The sequence below is a fragment of the Polyergus mexicanus genome, unplaced genomic scaffold (genome assembly GCF_030449975.1).
Source record: "Polyergus mexicanus isolate NDT 795.1 unplaced genomic scaffold, iyPolMexi1.0 SCAF_18, whole genome shotgun sequence".
NCBI classification, from domain to species: domain Eukaryota; kingdom Metazoa; phylum Arthropoda; class Insecta; order Hymenoptera; family Formicidae; genus Polyergus; species Polyergus mexicanus.
Window position 1 is genome coordinate 3,376,906 of NW_027223338.1, and position 15,968 is coordinate 3,392,873.

Consider the following 15,968-nt stretch of genomic DNA (forward strand, 5'->3'; position numbering starts at 1 on the left):
CTTGCTGCCTAAAGCGTATGACATTCAAAAAATATACAAAACAGGTTATCCGTTACGTATCATTGCTTCTTCCATCAATAATCCATTATATTCCATCGAAAATTATATACACAAAATCTTAAACGAAAGTCTACCTCCAGCTCGCGGTAATGTAAAAAATAGTTTCACATTAGTTGATAGCCTTTCCGGTTTAAGGATAGAGGAGTCAGATATTTTAATTCCTTTAGATGTTGTGTCATTGTTTACCAATGCTCCTATAGATTTAGCATTGTCCGGTGTGAATGATAGATGGACATATATAGAAAAATTAACTGATACCCCAAAAAATGAATTCATCGGCATCGTCAAATTCATATTGACTTCCATGTATTTTACTTTTGACAATAATATATACAAACAAACATTTAGAACTCCCATGGGCTCTTCTTTGTCTTCAATCATAGCGGACATTGTTCTGCAAGACATAGAAAACAGAGCACTGTCCGAGATTGGATTCAATTTATCTTTTTATTACAGATATGTTGATGACATTTTTTGGCAGCTCCCAGAAAAATGGTTGATATAATCTTACAGATTTTTAATTCATATCACAATAGAATACAATTCACATGCGAATTAGAATATAACCAAAGTCTTAACTTCTTAGATTTAAAGATTTATAACAAAAATACACATTTGATCATAAATTGGTTTCAAAAACTAACATTCTCAGATATCTGTCATATTTTTCCAATCATCCAACTTGCCATAAAATAGGCACTATATCCTTCACAGCACCGAACATTACAGTAAGATTATAGGGAGATTATAAAAACTTACACTTTTAATGATCATGTTACTGGTATATACCACTAATCTTACAATAAAACCTTAGTTTATAATATTGTGTAAAATTAAATTATAATATAATTTGTTTACCGCTATACAACGCGCGATGCGTCCATTCTCGTATTTGAATTTCAGTCATGAAAATTATATTATAAAGCTTGCAAAGAGCAACTGACAGAAGATTAAAAATGTAATTATTTCTATGAGTCTAATTTTTGATACAATCCCAATATAGAGAATTCAGATATTGGATTGATTGTTTTGTTACGTCCAGACTCAAATGAATGGAGAGTCAGCGGGAGGGTGTAACCTACTTATCTCTTAGACAGACGCTAGACTATGTGTGCCTTAAAGTCGAACGAACCGTCTAAGGCCCAAGATAGGTCAACGACCGGAAGGGTCGCTTTTACACTATCGATAGGCTCGGCGGTCCCCTTTTCGGTAAAGGAACTGAATCCTTATTACCCTGGAGGGGACTCTGTGCGATTTCGGATAACAGGAAGGAGATGGGGTTAATAAATTACTCGAATTTTAAAGTTTAACGTTGCATTTATTCAAAAAAAAAAATGAATGATTTTAGAAAGGATAAAAATTAATAAAGAACATTTAGTTCGGTTTACGAAAGTTTATATGTAAAATACATCTTCTTAAATTCTAATGTGTAATTGTAAGTATTCGTGTGCGTGAGTGTAGGTAAAGGAAAATTATGTTCTCGCGGGTGTTACAATAAATACGGAGGACATCAACCGGAATTAAACGGGGAGAGTAAAATTTAAATTCCAGTTGGAAATTTACAATAAAAAGTTTAAATAGTTATAAATTATAGAAAAAAAAGCAAAAATTAAAAAGTAAGGGAAAAGGTAGGATGACTATTAAAGATCCCGGATTAATACGGTAGAGGGGGAAGGGAACTTCATCCAGAAGACCTCGATAGGGACGGCTAGAGGAAATCGGGAACCTGGGACAAAAAAATGGGATGATTGAGCCAGGTAGACTGGTTCGAAGAATAAGATGGAATTGGTCAAGATCCACTATATCTGGACCGACACGATAATCCTCGTCTGTAAGAGGCACAAGGTAAGAGGGAAATTGACTTAGGAAATATCGGTACCAGTCTTTCCTATCCCGGTCTTCGAAAAGAGACTCCGATTCTCCTTCGGGATCGGAAGATCCCGATTTAAAATCTTGCGGTACCTCTTTGAGATCGGGACATTCTTCTACGAAGTCGTGGAGGGCTTCTTCGAAATCATGAGACACTCCTGGGAGATCGGACGATTCGAGGCGGGAGGAGGACGAATTTGAATGGGTAGGAATCGGATGAGGAATCGATTGTTCGGAGAGAAGTTGTGGATGATCAGGGAGAAGAGGGGGAGTGGGTATTCTCGAAGGTTGAGATTGTTCGGAAAGGATAGGTGGACTGTCAGAAGGAGGAGGGGGAGTGGGAATTCGCGAGGGTTGAGGTTCGAGAGAAGGTGAATTAAAACGCTTGGGGGAAGAGACGGTGAAGTAAGAAGGAGATGAATAATCAAAAGAAGAACTAGGGGGACACGGGTGTGTATTGTGTGTTGGTGTGTTAATTAAACGCTGGACTCTTAATTTAAAGGAACATTCATCTAAATTTAACTTATTGTAATCAATAGTAAAGGTGGAATCCGCGGACGCCCGAGCCAATAGTTTCCGGATCTTTTTATTTTCCCGGTTGCGAATGTGTTTCGCTCTACACTTCGAGTACTTTGTCGGGGTTGTTTCCACTAGGAACACACGCAAGAGTTAACGGAGATATTGATACTTAGTTAAAGAAAACAGTTTGATAATGAAAATAAATTGATAAAGAAAAATGGAGAAAACTCTTAAAGATCTCAATTACATGTAATATATATATTTCTTTTTGAGAAAGAGGGGGAATAAAACGATATAGAGAGAGAATTATTATGGAAGTAAGGAGAGAAGCTTTCCTTCTGGGCCTGGCAGCTAAGTATGAATGCCAATCATGCTATTACGCCAGGATCCTGGCTAATCACATTTAGGAAACCGTGAAAGAGGAAGGATTGCTTAAGTCTAACTATAAGTATAAATGCCAATCATGACAGTATTCAAGATCTCGGCTAATCAAACTTATGGACTCGCAAGAGAGAAAGGATTGCTCGAGTCTAACAATAAGCGTGAATGCCAATCTTGACAGTATTTAAGATCTTGGCTAATTAAATTTATGGACTCGCGAAGGAGAAAGGATTGCTCGAGTTTAACAATAAGCGTGAATGGCAATCTTGACAGTATTCAATATCTTGGCTAATCAAACTTATGGACTCGCGAAGGAGAAAGAAAGTTCAAAGGAGGGGAGACACAAATATTTAATAACCAGAATTTTATTTAATCAAAAATTTAAATTAAATTAGTAAATATTATGCATGGATTTTAATTAAAGGTTCTAACTTAACAACAACTGGAAATTATTAAACAATTTTCTGTTATCTAATTAACATTACTTTTATAAATTATTTATAAGTTTAAGAAATTGAAAATTATTAAATAATTTAATTCATAAAGGTTAAAATTTTATTTATATAGATATTAGACTCTATTTTACATTTTAAGTAAACAATAAACGGATAATTTTAATTTTTCGGATATTTATTTGTCCGATTTCTGAATAATCAGTTCAATATCTGAATTCCCTGTGTTGAGATCGCATCAAATAAATTAAACTAATAAAAATAGTTATGTCTTTAATGTTATTATCCGCTTTTTGCAAGTTTTATATAATTATCGTGACTGAAATTTAAATGCAAGTTAGATAATGCAATGCGCGCCACATAGCGGTAGACGAACGAACTAGCGACCAAAAACTGTTTTTTGTAATGCTTTTGGAATGTTGCTGTAACATTCGGTAAAAGTGTATAATAACGGACCCAGCTCCAATGACCTCGACCTAGACATATGTTCCCAGTAAGCAATTTGATAACAAATTGTTGCCAAATTGGCATCAAATTCGCTCAAAACTTGGTAACAAATCCAGTGCCATCTGTGTCCGCATTAAGCTTGTGTTTTGGTGACAAAGCTTGTTGACATAACCTGACAGCAAATTGACGGCAAAAACCGAGCAAAGCTTGACATGATTTGACGTCAAATTGATGGCAAAAATCGACCAAGATCTGCGCAAGACAATCTGATAGCAGATTGTCAGCAAAAACCGAACAAATTCTGCAGCTTTTGGCCATTCATATAAAAGTATATATTTAAATAGATTTAAAGCCTTAACCCTAAATAACAAAATGATGATAAGTTTTGGTCATAAAATGACCATTAGATAATTAGACATTATATAAAATCATATGTTAATATGTTAAAACATATAGGTAAATTCAAGTAACTTAATTTATAAAATTAAAGATCTTTTTGGACAGAAATTGTTTGAATAAGTGAAAATCGAACAATTATCTGTCGAATTTGCAAAAAATCAATTCAATATCTGAATTTCCTGTATAAGAATTGTGTCAAAAATTGAACTGATAGAAATATATATATTATAATATTATTAGCATTTTGTAGGCTTTATATACACTCGTGACAAGAATTTGAATACGGGTATAGATAATGGATAACGCGCCGCATAGCGATAAGCGACTGAACTATTTTATAATACTTTGTAATAAGCTGCAGATTTTGTTCGGTTTTTGCTGCCAATTTGCCATCAGATTGCGCACTCTAGATCCTGCTCAGTTTTTGCCGACAATCTGATGTCAATCATGTCAGCAAGCTTTGCTCGGTTTCTGCCGCCAATTTGCTGTGTAGTTATGTTAGCAAGCTTTGCTTGATTCTTGCAGGCAATCTGCCAGCTTAATCGGTAATAACAACTTTTGTACCAAATTTGTAGCCTTTTTGCTGACAATAATTTGTAGCAAGCACTTGGCAATATCTGTTAGAACAGACCTGGCTGACTGGGTTGTCAAGGTCATGAGTAACCTCCAAAAGGTTTTAGCCGTCGCTCGTTTTTTATTAAAAAGTTATTAACAAAAAGGTTAACTAAATAAAATGTAATTTTTCTGATATCATGTACATTTAATACAGTGTACTTTAGCACATTGCATTCCTACCTACCGTATTCATATTATAACATACTGTCTATTTACTGTGTCTTTACTAATGTATCTATTTTTTTGTCTTTACTATCTTTGTCTATACTTTACTAATGTATCTAAATTTATTAACTTTTTTCATTATATATATAAAAATGTATTATTAATTTCTAAAGTTATAAACTTTCCTTAAATATATCCACCCCACAATTCTTGTATGGATGGAAAAGTGTATGCGTGAACGCAGTGGGTTCCGCCCTCCCCCCCCCCCCTATAGGGGGGCTCCACTTCCGGAAGATATAACCTAACCCAAACATATTTCTGATTTAAAACTAAAATTTGGTTTCGGTTAGGTTATATCTTCCGGAAGTGGAGCCCCCCCGTAGGGGGGGAGGGGCGGAACCCACTGCATCCACGTATATACTTTACAACGCGAAGCGAGGTCTATCCTACAATTTTTGTGTAGGAAAAGCGAGAAATCGTTCATACATATACTATTTCCACATATACTATTAGTCATTTATGCCTTTCAATACTCAAAATAACTGCTATATTTTTCAAACTTTTTTTGTTAATAATTTTTTAATAAAAAACGAGCGACGGCTAAAACCTTTTGGAGGTTACTCAGAGTCATGACCTTGACAACATATGTCAAGGTCAAGGTTATTGGAGCTGGGTCCGTTATTATGCACTTTTACCGTAACATTACTGCAATGTAATTGCAATGTTCTGTGCTGTATGGGATATTTATGTTAACGCCTGCGCAATCAACATTTGACAGATTCTTTATATGTAAGCACTACACGACGCTGTTATTTCGCATTTCAAGTTCATGACAAAGTTAGCTAACATCTAAAACTGAAAAAATAATCTCTTGATCGATAAAATTATAAACTATACATTTTGTAAGTAATATACATTTGAATTGTAATATTCGGTTTACATAAAAACAATAATTTTGTGGAATATTGATATTAATTTGACAATCCAATACAAGATGACAAGTTTTGACCAACATGAAGTTCAAATTTATCTACGAACAACACAAGGACTTCACAAACAATTAATAACCAGGGACTATGTGCTACAAGATAAACTTTGATAAAACAAAAAAAATGGTGATAGACATTAACATTTGCGCCTTGCAAACACGCCCGGAGGTATGAATAAATTTGCTCCATGTAATCACTTCCCAACAAACACAGAATATAACTGCTATATAATATGGGAATAAAAAACATGTAATGTAACAGTTGTTATGCCTAATTTATATTGGGATTATATAACTGTCTCTTATTTATGCAATATAACATCAGAATATAACTGCTATGTAACATGGGAGTAACATTTAATGTAACATTTGTTATACCTAATTTATATTGAGATTATATAACTGTCTTTTATTTATGCAATATAACACTAGAATATAACTGCTATGTAACATGTGTGTAATATATGTATAATGCAATAGCCCAAGTAACAGAGTAACGTTAAAAGACGACATAATGACATTTATTTTTGGTCTATAATGTCGGCGACTAATAATTGACGTTTAAAAGACCTCATTTTTTAGATTAGCCAAAGACGTAATTTTGAAGACATCCTATGATCGTCCAAATAAAGTCCTGTTCCCAGCAAACACAGATACATAACTGTAACATTGCCATAATGAAACGGAATGTAACAAGTAATATAACGTATTTGTTACATGTAACATTCATGTTAATTGTAATTTCCCACTCATACAAAATTGCAGTTATATAACAGGAATATTAACATGTTACTAAAATGTTATATGATTGTTACAGTTATGTAATAGTTCATCCAAGTAGCAAACTGACGTCACAATGACAGTAAATTTTGGTCACAAAATGACCAATTAAACATCCTAAGTTAGGTCTCATGAGACTCGAAAATTATGTCAATATGTCACATCCACGGGACATCATCTTTTGACGTTTGTTTGGCAGCAAGACCAATTGCAATAGTAATATAACACATATTAATGTGATATATATTATAGGTAAATTTAAATAAATTAGTTTATAAAATTAAAGATTTTATTTATATAGAAGTTAATTTCTGTTTTATATTTTAAGCAAATAATAACAAACGATTTTCACTTATTCGGATAGAAATTGTCCGAATAAATTAAAATCGGATATTATCTGTTCGATTTTCCAAAAATCAGTTCAATATCTGAATTTCCTGGTACGGGAATCGTATCAGAGATTGAATTGATAAAAATAATTACAATGTTATTAGCCGTATTTTGCAGGCTTTATATACGCTCATGAAAAATGAAATATATGATATAATGTAAATATTTTACATATTAATATATGAGTTTTATCGACTTGAAATATCGCGGGCGACATCTACTTTTTCACTTTCTGCCCTGTGTTATGATCAACTTCTAACTCATCTATTAGGGCTATATAGAAAAACATTAGGAGTAAGACATAAATAGTAGAGTCCTATATAATCAGAGAAGCGATAATGACGTTCCGCTTGCTGATTGGCTGGCCGTCATAGGCCCGTTCCATTTAAGGGGATCCTAAACCGACGGACGAAGCCCGACGGTTTAGCGCCCTCATCTAAACGTAACTAAAAAGGTCGATAATGCCGATATTTTTAGTTCCGCCATTACTAACATAATTATTTCAAACATACATAATAGAAAACGTAATCTTTTGCATTGTGTTCCATATATTAAAATGAGACAATATCACAATATATTTTTACTGCTTTATATACAATAATTAATTGATAAATTACCAAACTTTAATTCATGCGTGAGAAAGTAATATACATGTACGCACTAACATTATCGCAATTTCTAATATCTTCTTTCTCTCGATCATAGGCTACTTTTGGTGGGACACCCTGTATATATATATATATATATATATATATATATATATATTTTGGTGTCCCACCAAAAGTAGCTACCCCCTTTTATCTTTTAAACTAAAAGACTAGATAGACAATTATTTGTCTTTCTTTGCATTAATTGATTTGTCTCATTATTCTCTACAAATAATTATTTTTAAAAAATACATTGTAAATAATTTTCTTAAAAACAATTATTTTTTTATACTAATTGATTTGTCTCGTTATTCTGTACATAAAAGTATTACGGTAAGATGATCGAAAACTGAATATTTTACAAGATATTTTATTTTTTATATCAAAATATGTCAGATTAAAATATAAAATAACCCAAAAAGTACTTGATGAAAAAAGTACTTTATGAAAAAATATTTCATTATAGTGTTTTGAAAAGTTCTCTAGATAAGCTACAAGAATATGCAATAAAAAATAGGGGTTTCCATTTAAGAAATTAAAGGTATCCTTGACTTGACCTTAACGATGCCATTCATGGTCAAACCAATGACATCATCTTATGTTCCTCAAAATCATACAATTTTTGTTCAAAACGTTTTTCTCTAAAATGTTTAATTCTTGAAAGAAAAGGGGTGTACGGGTGGTCTAGGACACCTTGTATATATATGTATTTTAAATTAGATTATACATCACAAGCCACTTTATAATTCAGTCATAATTGTGTATAATTTATATAGTAATAGTAATAAAATTAGTTTATATATCTTTTATTTGATTCATAATTCTATCCAAGATCACATAGAGATTTAAAATATTTGATTTATCAATAAAATTTTCCAACTTTCCTCATTTGCTTTTTTATTTTTTTAAGGAAATATGACAGATACAGAGAAGTTACGAGACACCAGATCGGAATGTGGGGCAAGCAGTGGACGTCAAAGCGGTAGGGTCAGACGATGTACAAGAGACGCAGTGTCAGCGTGCGGTGAGCGCAGTGTTGATCGGTTGTATCTGAGGGCGGCAGTAAGCGCACGCACCAAGGGATCCCGGCACACATTACTACTTATCAAAAGCGATTACGAGGCAGGATCTGCGAATGCTCTGACCGTCTCCAAGGGCGATGTAGTCGCTTTGTTGAGTGACCACATAAGCAACTGGTTCTGGGTACGTTCTAGAGATGGCAGAGAGGGATTCATCCCTGCTATTGTCGCTGGTCACGGCTTTTTTTGATAATTTTTTTTGTCAAATAAGATTTATTTAACAATAACGGACAGTCTTTGTTCATGAAATTCACAAAAGACGTGTGCGTGCGATGCGTGCGTGCCTGCGTGCGTGCGGTGCGTGCGGTGCGTGCGTGTGTGCATGCGTGCGTGCGCGCATGCGTGCGTGCGTATGCGTGCGTGCGTATGCGTGCGTGCGTATGCGTGCGTGCGTATGCGTGCGTGCGTATGGGTGCGTGTGATGCGTGCGTACGTGTGTGTGTGTATGCGCGCGCGCATGTGTGTGTGTGCACGTATACAAATATCGTATTCTCGAAATAGCATGTATATTTTTGCAATAATTACCGCAATTACCAAATTATTATTCATTAATAAATCATTCCACATAACATATAATATAAAGAATTTTAATCCTTTTTGGAATATAATTGTAATTTAGTATAATAAATAAATTTTTAATATCTTCTATATTTTTAATTGTAATTTTAAAACAAAATTACATTTTTAATATTTATTTTGAGTGTGTATGTGTGTGTATATAGGGTGTCCCTGATCACCCATACACCCCTTTTAAAATGAAAATAAATGGCTTTTATAAAAAATTGCGAACATTTTTTTAAGTAAATCGGGTATGCTCTATCGAATGGTGACCTTGACCTTGAACTTGATCTTGAGGGTCAATTGAAGATCAACTTTGATTTTTTAACCGTTTTAGTGCCAGGGGTTTCTAAAAATCCGTGTCGGATTGTGCCATGAAGCGCGATAGCGCTTCCTTCATTTGTTTGCGAGTAATGCCGATCGACGCGATCGCGCTGCTCTTTTTTTTTAAGAAAGACTGCTAATTATGCAGGTTGTTTACGATTATTTGGAAGAAAATTAGTAATTACGAGAGGAAACTCTGACAGACTCGCGACGAGATACATTCGGAACCGAGCGCGTTGCGAATTGACGAAGTGACCAAACAGCGCGACACAGTTCACCACAGTACGCGAACAGCGCGATCGCGCTGCGTGGCACTAAAACGGTTAAATAGAATCCCCATTTTTTGTTGCATATTCTTGTAGCTTATCTCGAGAGCTTTTTAAAACACTATAATAAAGTATTGTTTCATTAACAATAAGTACTTTTGAGTTATTCTATACCTTAATCTGACATATTTTGATATAAAAAACATAAATATCTCGTAAAATATTTAGTTTTCGATAATCTTATCATAATACTTTTATATACAGAATAATGAGACAAATCAATTAGTATAAAAAAAAAATTGTTTTTAAGATAAAGTATGTAATTATTTATAATGTATCTTTTTAAACAATTATTTGTCTTTTTTACACTAATTGATTTGTCTCATTATTCTGTACATAAAAGTATTACGGTAAGATTACCGAAAACTAAATATTTTACAAGATATTTTATTTTTTATATCAAAATATGTCAGATTAAGGTATAAAATAACTCAAAAAGTACTTAATGAAAAAATACTTTTTATAATGTTTTAAAAAGCTTTCGAGATTAGCTACAAGAATATGCAATAAAAAAGAAAATTTCCATTTAAAAAATCAAAGTTGACCTTCAATTGACCCTCAAGGTCAAGTTCAAGGTCAAGGTCATCATTCGATAGAGCATATCCGATTTATTTAAAAAATGTTCGCGATTTTTGATAAAAGTCATTTATTTTCATTTTAAAAGGGCTGTACGAATGGTCTGGGACACACTGTATACAGGGTGTATCTGAAATGATGCACTAAACTTTAGGAGCGTATTCTAGAGGTCAAAATAAGACTTTTTTCTTATGAACATGGATCTGCAGATGAACCCCCCTCCGAGCTAAAATTCGAAAATGTGTGAAACTGACCAAACACTCGCAATTTTTGGAAGGGTACGGCAATCCATGAGTCGCAGGATAGAAGCTTGCATCGCAGCCAACGGCGCCCATTTTTAGCATTTTTTGTAAATAACAGTAAAATCATTTAAGGCTCCTGAGTAGTCACCGTGAAACTCCGAGTTGACGGTGGCGACATAGGAATAAAGATGCTGCGGTAGAAATAAGAACCCTGTTCAACGACTTATCATATAAGTCAATGCTGAGATTTACTTGCACATTTTGGCCAGATTTCGTGACTCACGCCTATTGCCCTCCACTCACCGCTCGTGCGTTAGCAACGAGTCGCCAGATACGCGTAACTAACCCAGTCAGCCAGGTCTGTTCTAACAGATATTGCTAAGTGCTTGCTACAAATTATTGTCAGCAAAAAGGCTACAAATTTGGTACAAGAGTTGTTATTACCGATTAAGCTGGCAGATTGCCGGCAAGAATCAAGCAAAACTTGCTAACATAACTACACAGCAAATTGGCGGCAGAAACCGAGCAAAGCTGCTGACATGACTGACATCAGATTGTCGGCAAAAACTGAGCAGGATCTAGAGTGCGCAATCTGATGGCAAATTGGCAGCAAAAACCGAACAAAATCTGCAGCTTATTACAAAGTGTTATAAAATAGTTCAGTCGCTTATCGCTATGCGGCGCGTTATTCATTATCTATACCCGTATTCAAATTCTTGTCATGAGTGTATATAAAGCCTACAAAATGCTAATAATATTATAATATATATATTTCTATCAGTTCAATTTTTGACACAATTCTTATACAGGAAATTCAGATATTGAATTGATTTTTTGCAAATTAGACAGATAATTGTTTGATTTTCACTTATTCAAACAATTTCTGTCCAAAAAGATCTTTAATTTTATAAATTAAGTTATTTGAATTTACCTATATGTTTTAACATATTAATATATGATTTTATATAATGTCTAATTATCTAATGGTCATTTTATGACCAAAACTTATCATCATTTTGTTACTTAGGGTTAAGGCTTTAATTCTATTTAAATATATACTTTTATATGAATGGCCAAAAGCTGCAGAATTTGTTCGGTTTTTGCTGACAATCAGCTATCAGATTGTATTGCGCAGATCTTGCTCGATTTTTGCCATCAATTTGACGTCAAATCATATCAAGCTTTGCTCGGTTTTTGCCGTCAATTTGCTGTCAGGTTATGTCAACAAGCTTTGTCACCAAAACACAAGCTTAATGCGGACACAGATGGCACTGGATTTGTTACCAAGTTTTGAGCGAATTTGATGCCAATTTGGCAACAATTTGTTATCAAATTGCTTACTGGGAAGGAACGCGACGCTTTGTCTCAGGAGCGTCCGTATATGAGAATGCCCAAATATAATAATAAGACAATACTTTTCTATAATTAAAAGTTTTTATATCAATGAATTATAAAATATTGAAGAAAAACTTTTAATTTTAAGAATTTTCGCGCTGTATTTAGAAAAGTATTGTCTTATTATTATATTTGGGCATTCTTACATATAAACGCTTCTGAGACGAAGCGTCGCGGTCCTTAGTTACGCATATCTGGCGACTCGTTGCTAACGCACGAGCGGTGAGTGGGGGGCAATAGGCGTGAGCCACAGAATCGGGCCGAAATGTGCAAGTAAATCCCAGCAGCACTAATATAAGTGAACTGGGATTTATATGTAACTTTCGGCTGGATTTTTTAGCTCACGCCTACTGCTCGCTGCTCCCCTCTTATCCCTCGCTCCTTAGCAACGCATCACCGCATCGTAAATCGTAACTATAAGGAGCGCATCACTTAGTCTCAAGAACGTGCATATCACAAATGTGATAGCACAATACTTTGATAACCATAAAACATAAATATTTTGAATTGTTATCGAACGTACATATATGTAATTAATAATAGAATAATAATTATTTTTATTATTAATATAAAATAAAATATTGAATAGAAAATTTTAATAAGAACCTCTACTACTAGAGAACTAGAGTATTGTGCTATTATATTTATGATGCGCACGTTCCTGCGACTAGCAGGGGAGGACGCGACGTTAGGATCACCGAATTGAAAAAGGCTTTTATAGTGTAGTACTCTATTAGAAGAATACTTGAGCATAGGGATAGAGCGCAATGCTCAGCCATTTCCAAGAAAATGATTTAAATAATATGGCTTTCCATATATCTGGCTCCGTTATATCAATTAGCGAAAAGGCGGTGTAGTTCGGGCATTAAGCACGTGACTATCACGCATCCAACCCGGGTTCAATTCTTGTCCCTGCCACTCTTTTTCTCATTCTTTTTTCATACAATCTAACAACGAATATTTATTCATGTAAAATAAAGTTAATTAAATTAAATTTTTTTTAATTTGCACTTTTGGAAGGCAATTTTCTTTTAATTTATTCACGAAACTGGGCATAATTTTTGTTAAACTTACAATCTTATTATTTTATGCATTCTACTCGATATAAAATGAAGCAAATAAAACGCCACTATTTGAACATAGTTATAATTTAATACAAAATTACAAACAAATGTGTCAAAACTTATTCATCCTTATTATCACTAACATCAACATTCTCTACAGATCGGTTACAATTATTCGGATGATATACTTTTGTCGTAATTACTTGTTGTAATTTTGTATTAAATTATAATTATGTTCAAATAGTGGCGTTTTATTTACTTCATTTTATATCGGATAGAATGTATAAAATAATAAAATAAGTTTAACAAAAATTATGCCCAGTTTCGTGAATAAATTAAAAGAAAATTGCCTTCCGAAAGTGCAAATTAAAAAAAATTTGATTTAATTAATTTTATTTTACATGAATAAATATTCGTTGCTAAATTGTATAAAAAAGAATGAGAAAAAAAGTGCCAGGGACAAGAATTGAACCCGAGTCTGATGCATGGTAGTCACTCGCTTTAATGCCCGAGCTACGTCGCCTTCTCGATAATCGACCTAACGGAGTTGTATATAAGAAAATATATTATTTAAATATTAAAATCAAATTTTTTTGGAAATGGCTGAGCATTGCGCCCTTCCTTTGCTCAAGTATTTTTCTAATAGAGTACTACACTATATAATAGATATATAAAAGATATATACTATATATATATGTTACGTGTTAGCTACAAGTTACCAGCGTGTTACCCATATGTCAGAATTTTTATACAGCGCCTCACGTTGCAAATCGATGAACTATGAGACGTGAAAAGTGACGTTTTGGCAGCCCAAATTATTCTTGCGTGCCATTTTGTAATTATTCACTTTATGCTAATGCTGTGATGTGTAACGTATTTGTAAAACTTATAAAATTGTCCGAAAACTAAGCTTAGCAAGTTAAGTATTATGTAAAAAGAACATTTTCCACTTCTTATGTCACGCATGTTTTCCCGTATGTATGACTAGGCTTACTTTGACACTCATTTTACAGTTATTTATTACTTGTCAAAGGAAAAGCTTAGTTTTCGGACAATTTTACGAGTATACTAAAGCGATCTGTAGTCTTGTTTTTTAAAAATGGCACGCAAGAATTCTCAGCGTGTCATTTCTTGCTTCTGACGTCATCATTCCAATATAGCTGCGGCGACTACTCAGGAGACTTAAAAACTGAAAAAGTCTTCGAAACTGCCAGCTTGGCAAATTAATGTTTTCATAATATACGTTTTTATTTTTTCATTTCTTAGTGGCTTACTTTACTTCATAATTTACTGGACTATACCAAATTTTAACTTTCTGCCATTTTTTCTGAAATACAGCCAGTTTTTAATTTTTTCCCCAAACTTTAGGATCCTCTAGCTCAGAGGAGGGTTCATGTGCGGACCCATGTTCATAAGAAGAAAAAAGTCTTATTTTGACGTCTAGAATATACTCCTAAAGTTTAGTACATCATTTCAGATACACTCTATATATATTTAAAAAATATAAAGTTTAATAAAAAATATTAATACTTTCTTATCAATTATCAAAGTATAAAATGTTTTAAAATTTATAAGAAATAATAAGTTAAATTAGGAGCGCTTGCAAAAATATTAAATGTTTTATATAAGTTACATGTGACAATTAGAAAAAATGTTATCATAACTCATTATAAAATATATTTATAAATTCTTAAATTTTTTATATTTACTACATTTTCGTAATTTTGTTTTCATCATTTTTTTTGCACCACTTTATCAATTAATTTGTTTTTATTTATTACTTTTTTTCTTCTTTTTACACTCTTTCATCAGCATATCATATTTATCACATTGTGCATGCATAAATAAATAAAATTTTGCGCCCAATCAATCTAGAATATTTATTGTCAAATCATTATTTTTATTGTTAAATTTATATTTTTCAATATTGATTTTTGCTCGTCTTTATTTAATTTAAAATTTTAATGATGTAATGTATTGTGCTCTAATAAAAATAAAATAAAAATATCCTAATTGTAATTTAGAGTTGAAGAAAGGATACAAAATATCAATCATTAATTGCTAAAATAATTATTTGAGGATTATGAAGTTACTATTTTGAAAATGTAATATTAGTTCAAGTTTTGCAATATAATCTAATTTCTCTCTTTTTTTTCTAATATATTTCTCGATGTACATCATGATGGAGAAAATGTTATTTATGGGATTACATTTTATTCACAAAAGTAATTTAATTTATATTTAGAACTGTGTGTGTTTAAATTGCAAGATGATTCGTCAATGTGTTAAAATTAATCATGCAAATTTAAACGAAATTATGTATGCTTCAATTAATATTTCCAAATTTAATCAAATCATATTTACATTGTTCTTTGTACTTTCTTGTACAATATGTATTTAAATGTAAAAATCAAAACAAATTAGATGTATGGATTTGGAGTTTCTCCAAATCTATACATCTAGTTCGTTTTGATTTTTTTCATTTCTGGATTTGGAGAAAGCAAGAAGGAAAGACAGAAATATAAAAAGCTTTATCAAAGGAACAAATAAACCAATAAATTAATTTTGCCGCGGAAAAAAAATCGAGCAAATATCCTTTGTATATATTTGTACAAAAGAAGAATTGTATCACATAAAAAATATATGTATATTTTATTAATATATTTATTACAAACAAAAAACATTTCTAGTA

At 32.7% G+C, this 15,968-nt stretch overlaps 1 protein-coding gene across 1 annotated transcript in view; it reads left to right on the forward strand.

The window, feature by feature from the left end:
* The window catches only part of LOC138941333 (uncharacterized), an 86,160-nt gene extending 77,143 nt beyond the window's left edge, over window positions 1-9,017 (forward strand). Inside the window, 1 exon segment of the mRNA XM_070310893.1 lies at window positions 8,623-9,017. Coding sequence (XP_070166994.1) covers window positions 8,623-8,981 — 359 coding nt within the window. The 3' untranslated portion in view covers window positions 8,982-9,017.
* The last annotated feature ends 6,951 nt before the right edge of the window (window positions 9,018-15,968 follow it).